Source organism: Taudactylus pleione, unplaced genomic scaffold, assembly GCF_031769625.1.
Source record: "Taudactylus pleione unplaced genomic scaffold, aTauple2 ptg000113l, whole genome shotgun sequence".
NCBI classification, from domain to species: domain Eukaryota; kingdom Metazoa; phylum Chordata; class Amphibia; order Anura; family Myobatrachidae; genus Taudactylus; species Taudactylus pleione.
This window is the reverse complement of record NW_028284515.1, coordinates 7,284,647-7,294,522: the sequence shown is the minus strand read 5'-3', so window position 1 is coordinate 7,294,522 and position 9,876 is coordinate 7,284,647. Positions and strand designations below refer to the sequence as shown.

Here is a 9,876-nt window from a genome sequence, read left to right as displayed (position 1 = left end):
ATATCTCGGTTGTGAAGTTCACTAAACAATAGGTTTGTTTAAATTTTTTTCTGTTTGTTGCAATATTTAAAAAAAAAAAAAAAAATTTTAATTAAAAATTATGAAAAAATGGGTTATGTGTTACCACAGTTTCTGTTAATGTTTCTGTTCAGAATATTAAGGACTAGTGCAGAGTACTTAATAATAATTCACACACGCTAGAGAGATTGGGGAGAACTCAGAACCTGTCAATAGACATGAGAGGGTTATTTTTACAACATTGTTTATATTTGTAAGTCATTAAAATTCAAGATTCTAATGAAGGAACATGACGTGATAACAGTTGACAATTTGAGCACAATGATTTTCTCAGAGCCTGAGAGATCAATAGGACCATCACTCTTGGCTCCTGATCAGCTTATAGTGCACAGGTGACTTCCTCTGTGTACAATGTAGTAGTATAGAAAATAATGGGCGGCAAGGCAACATGTTGCCTTAACAAAATAAAAAAAAAGAGTTGACACACTCTGAAACGTTGGATTTTCTGGAACATAATCTAATATAACTTAATTGACTTTAAGAAGACCCGGAGTGCCGCATATATATATTATGTCTTGATAAAAGAGCTTCTAGCTCTGAAACGCTGGCTATTACAATACTGGCGTTTTATTAACATTGCTGAGACCCCAAGTGCCATCCGTACACACTGGGATATACATCAATACTTGGAAAGGCACCAGGGCATGCTGTGGCTGCTGGAGGGAGTGCTGGACATTAAGGCCCATATTCAATTAGTGGCAAAAAGCCTTGAGTGGCGAAAAGTTTTCGCCTGTTTCTGAAGTATCGCCCTATTCAATTCCAGGACATTTTCACCTAGGCAAAAACTCCATAGGGAAAAACAGGTGAAAAAGTTTCTCCACCCAAAAGCAGGAGAAAAGAAGTGGAAACTCTCTGTTTTGAACTAAAAATGTGGGGACTTGGTTCAGAACCCTTTGGGAACCCCCACCCCTAATGACTAATTAGACAAAAAAAAGTTAAGAAAAAATATCTTAATTCACCTCAAAAAAGAAATGTAATTTTTGGGGCGAAAATGTAAAAAGTGTTGGAAAATGGGTCTAAAGTACTGGGACTGGTATTTTGGGGTGCTGTATGGAAGGGACAGGTGTTTTTAGGATTCCCGGAGGCTGCAGCAGTTAGTTTTATATAGTTTTTTAAAATCACTTTATTAACTCCAAAATATACTAGTACCCATTTAAATGTACCCACAAATTAACTACAGCAATTATTTTTCACTAAAGAAATTGCTTTATATAATTTTTTCTAACTAATGCAAAAGTGCATATAGCAGTCATTTGACTCAATTTAGGAACCCAAAATATTTTTATTACAGCTTTTAATACACTTCTATATTGTTTACCAGGGTCATTAATGCTTTTTTTGGGGTACTGACTGATTCCCCCCAAAAATAAGTATTTTTCGCTAGTTTCGCCATTCGCACTTCCGCGTTTGTGCCTGTTTTGCAATTGCATAGGGCGAAAAGCGGGAGTGCGCAAAGTGAACGTATGCGATAACTTCACCTCAAAACAGGCGAATGAGGCGAAAACACTTATCGCCGATCTCGGCTTTTCGCCTCCAATTGAATACGGGACTGAGATAGATAGGGATTATATATATATACATATACACACACATATTTACATATATATATATATATATCTCATCATCTCCATATAAAGACTGGAATACTTTAAGGTCATGTTTGACCCTTAATTTGCGTGTGAATAGTCTATTGACATCTAACAAGGTGTCCAATCAAACTTTATCAGTAGTAATGACAGGATTACAGCAAGGGGGGAACAAATCCTTGGAGCAAGGTAGCCAATACGCTTACAACTTCTGCCACTTACTGCGACTTCTAGACTACCTAGCTTCTGAACACTACCTAACTTTTTCCGCCTCTGAATATTCTGGGGATCTATATGTATAGAACAGTAGGTTTCTAAAGATTGCAAACCCTACTGTTCTTCTGGTTACAGGTAGGTCTTACTCACAAAACTTGCCTCCCCCCAAATAATTAGGAAACCTTTATACCTCCTTTTTAAATTCTTAAAAACATTAAAACTATATTAAGCTGCATTAACTTTAAATAATGCTGTCATTTATCAAGCCACAGTTGTAATATCGTACTATTCATAAAAATTATGTTGACAGCCATACTGATTAACTATAGCTCTCCACGGAAATAGCATGTTGTAAAGTGATGCCTATATGTTCTTAACATTAAGAAGACGACAGCTGCACTCTACACTAAGCAGTGCTATTGCTACCAATAAAATATATTATACAGTCAGGTGCATAAATATTGGGACATTGACAGAATTTTCATATTTTGGCCTCTATTCTATATTGGATCTCATATTGAGAGTCGACAGCAACTTATTCCAAATGCAAATGTTACACCTAGAATCAACTCCAGACCTTTTACCTGCTTAATTGATAATGAAATAATGAGGGAATAGCCCACACCTGTCCATGAAATCGCTTTTGAGTTGATAGTCCCAATACTTTTGGCCCCTTAAAAAGTGGGAGGCACATATAGAAACCGTTGTAATTCCTACACCGTTCACCTGATTTGGATGTAATTACCCTCAAATTAAACCTGTAAGTCTGCAGTTAAAGCACATCTTGTTTGTTTCATTTCAAAGCCATTGTGGTGGTGAATAGAGGCCAAAATATGAAAATTCTGTCAATGTCCCAATATTTATGCACCTGACTGTGTGTGTGTGTATGTATATATATATATATATATATATATATATATATATATATCCTAGGCTGCATTGCTCAATCACATTTGTGAAGGAGAAAGTGTTTTGAGAAAGGCTATGCAGAATGTAAATGGACATAATTATCCATCTGACTCCTTATACTGTTTATGCCTTTCCTGCTTATTTTCCAGTTGCAGTAACCTAGGCTGCATTGCTCAATGAATGGTAAATGCCTGTAATTCAAGTTAATTGAACCAGCACAGGTTAGTGCAATAGTAAAATACAAGGAAACAACGTAGTCATTTTTAGTTAGCAAATCCCATTCATTTAGAAAATGACAGTCTGTTGCTTAAAGTACTGCCACCATCACCATTAGAATTTTACAATCCAATTCAGGTAGTGACAGCAACAGCATTTTTCCATACAAGCCAGTGCATCAACAATATTTCAGTAACGCACAACAGATCTATATTGGTTTCTCTACTAGAAACGTTTGTTTTGTGTAGCAGGACACATCACTGAAGGATGAATGGTCTCTTTCTTTTTATAAAGAAATCGGAAACTCGCTGTAAACAAACCACTGTAGCAATAGCTCGCTAGTGCGACGCAACAAGAAACTGGGCATGTCTGGACAACCATTTGCACACATGCCAATTTTCTGTAATCAGGAGCAAAAAGGCCACCAATTTACAGTAACGTCCAATTCATGCTTTTTCTCCACATGTTCCTGCACATATAATTGCCATGGAGCGTTCTGCCATGGCAATAAAAGTGTTTTGAACAATTACAGATCTATAAAAAGAGCTAAGTGTCTAAGCGGGTCAGGAATCAAGCAGGGCTTGAAATGTTGCGAATCATTCACTAGGGCCCTTTCAATGTCAAGAGGTTGGACCATCAGCAGGTTTAAAAACAAACAAAAAAAAACTACGATGGTTTAATGTGAAATCAGCAACCTGCGTAGCTCACCCCCACCCTTTTCCAGTTAGCACTGCAGATGCAAGCCAGTGGCAGAGTGTGTTGCAAAAGCAGGCTGAATGACATTTATGGCATATTAAATTCCCATTTTCTTTTTGCCTCCCGGCCACCTCAGCAATAAGGATTCATGGTACTTAAGCAGGGATGCATCCAGCCAGGTCCAGACAAGAAATTAAAGAAAAAAAATATATTCAGTGGAGCTGGTCACCGACCCACAGAGCTTGCAGTCATGTGATCCCATCAGCTAATGGCTGTCTAACTTAAGACAATTCCTTTTCTCTTTGGGAACATCTACTGAGCTTCATTTCCGCCAACTGTATGTACCGGATTACGTTGGTATCTGGAGAAAAAAGTAAACGTATTAATGAGGACATCCTTATGTATTTTCTACCAAAGTTACCACAGTGTATTTACAGACTACTATGTATACTAACTACTAGGCACCTTTCACCTGGATACTCACCCACACTCCTTCCATGCTCCACTATGAACTTTACTTAGTTATTCGGTGTACCTAATCTTTCTTGAACTGAGGAACAATCACCCCTGCTCGCTGGTAGACACACGCATAATGGCAGCCAGATCTTATTATGCAGCAACTTAGACCGGGTACACACTACATCAGGGGTGGGGAACCTTTCTTCTGCCAAGGGCCATTTTGATATATATAACATTATTCATGGGCCTGGTGCAGGTCATGCCCCTCCCTGTGATGTCACAAGGGGGCAGGGCCACTATCGCCAGTGATTACAGCAATGCTCGGAGCATCCTCAGTATGCTCCAGAGAGCTGTAAGGGCAGCTGTGTGACCGTCTGAAGCATCCTAAGGACGCTCCAGGTGGCACTGCTGCATAGATTCTGGTTGCAGGGTGCCATTCTAGACACGCTGCTTGCCAGATGAGGCCAGCAGGAAAAAACTCAGAGGGCCAGACCAAATGATTCCAAGGGCCTTATACGGCCCCCGAACTGGAGGTTCCCCATCCCTGCACTACATCGACGGGCAATCGAGACGAATTCCCTTCACCCCTGACCATCCGTGATTGCCTGTACACACAGAGCAATTTAATGAATGCTGGAACGATATCTCGTTCTGTCCTTCATTAAGCTGCACCACCTTGTATACGATATCTTCTGATTGGCCATGCAGCTCGGCCAACCAAAAGAGATTGTGTACACACTGCACAATATGCACGATTTGTCATTCCAATTTGCCTGGAAATGACATATCGTGCAGATATTGTTGTAGTGTGTACCCGGCCCTAGTTTAATTTCAAATAACTCCCTGGTGGACTGCAGTTTACATGTTTTTGTCATTGTGTATATGTAGCCAGCCAAAAATTATGTATAGGTTGCAATAAGATAATGAAAGGCCTTGCACTGGCGTTACCTATTTTGACATTATCACAAGAACATACAAATGTGTAATTGTTCCAGTTTTTTAAGACTTCTCCATAAAACTAAATCATAACCAAACCTTAGAAGAGATCTGAAAATCTTCCTCTAATATCTACGTGTGTCTAATGCACACAAGAGGTTAAATTTGCTGTAGATTATCTGACTCATTACTTGGAATTTAGGCCTTACAGCCTATTGGCAAGACATTAATTTCTTTATGCAAATACAGGCGTGGTGTCTCCCCACTGGCCATCACCAAGGGACTTACAGGAGGGGCGCTGTATTACAGAGAAGCCATGAGAAAGGAGCATTCCAAATAAATACGTGGAGTAACGTTGTGTGAATGCTGTTCCAAGCTCTGTAAGGAGATCGTACATGCAGGTTACCAGCGAAAAGGGAATTTTAAAAAATTTGCTTAGAAGAAAACTACAGGGCCACGTGTTATTTTTCATTTGTAAATTTCTCATATTTACTTTTTCCCTTTTTTTATTGGAAATAGCTTAATTAGTTAAAAGTGTGCATTATATTCTACACAGCCTTATTGTGATGCGTGATAGAGAAGTTCCCTCATTCTAAGCAGTTGTTAAAAGAACTGTCAACAAAGGGATGTGATGGGACATGGTGGATAGATTTGATCAAGTTGGAACATTTAATTATGAAATACGCCTGTTTGGTAATGATACATTCTTGCGGTCCTGGTAGTATGAGAAGGATCTCAGAGGTTACGTACATGGATTGTAAAACAATAATTTGGTAGGAGTCAATCTCAGGTATGACTGTATGCATGGGTGTACCTACCATAGGTGCTGCTATGGTGCCCAGAACTTGGGGACTATCATTTTCCTAATCAAAGTTGCATGTGTTTTATACAGTTTTCACCATTGGGGGGTACACAGGGGCCCTTACAAACTTTGCTATGGGGCCTTCAAATACCTAGTTAAGCCCATTGACTGTATTACATATCCAAAAAGTATTTAACAGACATCTCCACACTAACATATACACACACACAGCTCTACGAACAGTTGTGGTGGTGAGGAACTGCAAGTCCAGGGATCATTCTACCAGGGATCTTATTTAAAATGGGATCTGGCGGTCGGGAATCCGGCGCTGGAATCCCAACACCAATCAGTATACCGGTGCCAGCATCCCGACAGTAAGTAGTGGGGTTAGGTTTAGGCAAAAGCGCGGGGACGGTTAGGGTGAGGTACTGGGGTTTAGTTTTGGGCGGAGGTTAGGTTTATGGTGTGGGGAGGGAGAGTTAGGTTTAGGGGTAGGATACTTACTGACAGGTGTCGGTATCCTAACCCTGTCGGGATGCCGACGTCGAGATTCTGACCGCTGAGCACTGGCATCCTGTACCCAACCCATTTAAAATATATTACCAGCAGCTAATTGGGATGGTGATGATCTAATCGCCTCATTCATAGATACCAGTGGTGGAGATAGATGGATTGTTGTGATGAGAATATATCTGTTTTTGCTCCTTTCTATGTAAGTTATACACATTTCTACAAACAGCGGTCAGTATTTAAATCAGTGGTGGGATGTAAAATCCTCTAGTCATGCACAGGTGAGTTCATATATATTAGTTAGTCACTAACTATCCCACATGTTCCCATAGAAACACTTTCAAATCATGGATCATCGGGGGTACTTTGAGGACCACAGTTAAGAAAACTTTTGGATCGAATTGGAAATGCATGGCAGCACTTTACTGCCCACCACTGAACAGTTATTAGGACAAGCCAAACTCAGTGTTAACATCAAGTGACTTGGATTTTGAATTGGATCACATCTTGCTGGGTGAGAAAATGACACATTAGATCCTAAGGCCGGGTACGAACTACAATGACAGGAAATCGGGACGATGGTCAGGACAAATTTTCTTCTTCCCAGACCACCTGTGATTGCCCGTACACACTGTGCAATTTAATTACCAACGGAAGGATCTCTCGTTCTGTCCTTCATTAAACTTCATCACCTCGTACACGATATCTTCTGATTGGCAGCGCAGCACGGACAACCAAAAGATATTGTGTATGATCCGTGGGTGTGCGCGATTGATTATGCATACAAACTGCAGTATGGACCTCATTCAGAGTCTCTCGCTAGGGCACGCTCGCTGAGAACGATATTCGCACATCTGCGCATGCATATAATTCACAGTGCGCGTGCGCAAGTCATTCGTTGCGATCGGATTTTGGTAGCTCGCAAGCCACTTTCAGGTCGCTGCTTTGAGTGACAGAATGTGCCGTTTGTATGTGGTAACAGGGGAAGGTGCTTGTGAATGGGGGAGTGGATGTGCGAACGCAAGCGTGTCAGGCCACCAAAACGCCGTTTAGAGGGTGTGCATAATTTGCAAAGTAGCGTATGGTACATGTCACCAGAATGTATTTCAGCCAGCACTGATCGCAGTGCTTGCGGCAGGCTAAGGCAACCCTAAGGGCTGCGAGGTGCTCCGATGGCTCTCGATGGTCCCGATTAATCCTTCATTTCCCGGAGATGACGACTGTTGCGAGTGGCAAGGGGGCGTCTTTGCCGTAGCTCGTTAAAACATAGTGGGCGTCCTTACGAGACGCAGTGCGAGCACTTCATTACAATATCCGGCCCCTTTTTGCCAGCGAGCGATCGCATCTTGCAAGAGACTCTGAATGAGGTTCTATATGCACGATTTGTAGTTCCAATTCGCCTGGAAACAACAAATCGTGCAGATATCGTTGTAGTGTGCACCTGGCCTAAGAGCTTATTCACTAATCAAGACTTTTATGCTTTCCATTGGCTGCATTTACAAACTGACTAATATTTTTCTTATGGCTCCATTCTAAAGAATTTACATTTATGTCAAATAAGGACTGATTCTTTACTGGATTCAGAGATTGACACAGAGCCAAAATTTACTAGGGATGTGCAGGCTCGGATAGGTTCGAGTTTGCACGTGGAGTTCGGATTTTTCCCTCCAAAAAAACGGAACTCAGAAAGAGGCAAAACGTCATCTTACATGGACGAACATCATCATTCCTGGACAGGAATGATGATGTTCGTCCATGTAAGATGACGTTTTGCCTCTTTCTGAGTTCCGTTTTTTGGAGGGAAAAATCCGAACTCCACGTGCAAACTCGAACCTATCCGAGCCTGCACATCCCTAAAATTTACGCAGTTGAGCGATGTTTCGCTTCTGTGCATGCGCGAAAAGACCAGAAATCACTTACTGCACAGTGTCCTATGCCGTTCACAATTGCGTACGGAATCGCTAACACTTGTAAAGGAGTTTCCGATCCCTGGGTGAATCAGGGTGGAGACTAGTAGGTGACCTAAAGTGTTCGAAAAAGGTGGCCGTGTAATGGGCATGTTAGAGTAGTGTCAGGTGCGTGCCTGGGAGCGCTGCTGCTCGCAAACACACTGCCTCAGAGGCCATGTTTAGTTAGATTTGAGGAGAGTACCTACAGTAGACCCTAGGCTACCACAAATGTCGATGGAGCAACCAAAGTTGAGTTGTTGTTGGAGTGTATACAATCTCCATCAAAAATGCACAGACCACGCAGCCGTCTCACCGCTCGTACACTCCATCGCTAAGTCGAGCACAAAGGGAACGCTGAGATTAGCATTTGCATATTTCCACAACCGCTATTGAGTGAGCGTCTGCAAGCGCGGCTGCATTACCAGCCATCTATGAATCAGGCCGTGTCTTTGCCTTTACAAAGTTACAATTTACTGCTCACCATTACATTGTCAGGACGCTATATTATCATATTACAATTATCAATTATCTAGCTGGCGTACGATTTCTGATCTTTTGATTCCGGATAGGTCTTGTGTTTATATTATGTGCATAGGTTTACAGGGTTTGGCCATTTTATAATAACTGGTTTTGCTATTCACATAATCACGGTTATTAGAATTATTTCTGACTGCAGCGCTGTCTATGCGCTAGACTGCGACCAAGTGTTACAGTACCTGTTGGCTGTCGGCTCTTCGCTTCCTTCAAGTAGAAGAGTGCTTTATCGTAGTCTCCCAGGTGGTAAAAAGCAACCCCGGATCTGTACAGGGCCTTGAAGTTCTCTCCTTCCTTTTTGAGAACCTTCAGACAATACTCTTTAACTCGCTCATAGTTCACCAGCTCTGCTTGCAGAAGACATGCTATTGGAAAAAGGGACGATCATTAAGAAACGTGACAAAAAGGAAGGTCACCCGTCCTCTTAATTTTTAATATTAGTTCTTCAATTACTAGAACGTGTTAAATACTTCATGAGTCTAAACATGAATTATATAACTAGGAATCTGAGCAAGAACATTTTGCTGCACAGAGAGTGCCCAGTAATGGATATGAACACAAGACCCTAGTAAATGGAGAGTAGATTGCATTCCATTGAACATTGGTTCAGCTTACAAAATGACTGCCCCATTGGGTCGATGTAACTATGGGGGAGATGTATCAAAGCTTGGAGAGAGATAATGTACCAACCAATCAGCTTCTAACTGTCATTTTACCGGCTGTGTTTGAAAAATGACAGGAGCTGATTGATTGGTACTTTTTGTATTTATTGTGAACACGATAAGTGTGTGTTAGGTAATGGTATTTGTTGAGAGTCTGTTTGTGTAACATGTTGAAACTCGTCTGAGGGATGCGACGTCCCGCAGACCAGACCAGTCCTGTGTCGGATGTATCCTTGTGTCTGGGTATTGGTGGAAGTTGACCTTTGTTGCCCGGGATTGATTCTTGAGATCTAGGATAGGTGCCGAGCTGGCTGGGGTAGGCA

The 9,876-nt window shown here is 41.4% G+C and overlaps 1 protein-coding gene across 1 annotated transcript in view; it reads right to left on the bottom strand.

Annotated features, from left to right (window-relative positions):
- Positions 1-2,767: 2,767 nt before the first annotated feature.
- TTC9 (tetratricopeptide repeat domain 9) overlaps positions 2,768-9,876 on the bottom strand; it is a 34,724-nt gene continuing 27,615 nt past the window's right edge. The window contains exons 2-3 of the mRNA XM_088471305.1: positions 9,074-9,256; positions 2,768-4,062 (exon numbers count right to left, since the gene is read on the bottom strand). Of these exons, the coding sequence (XP_088327431.1) occupies positions 3,983-4,062; positions 9,074-9,256 (263 nt within the window). The 3' untranslated portion in view covers positions 2,768-3,982. The remainder of the gene's footprint in view (positions 4,063-9,073; positions 9,257-9,876) is intronic.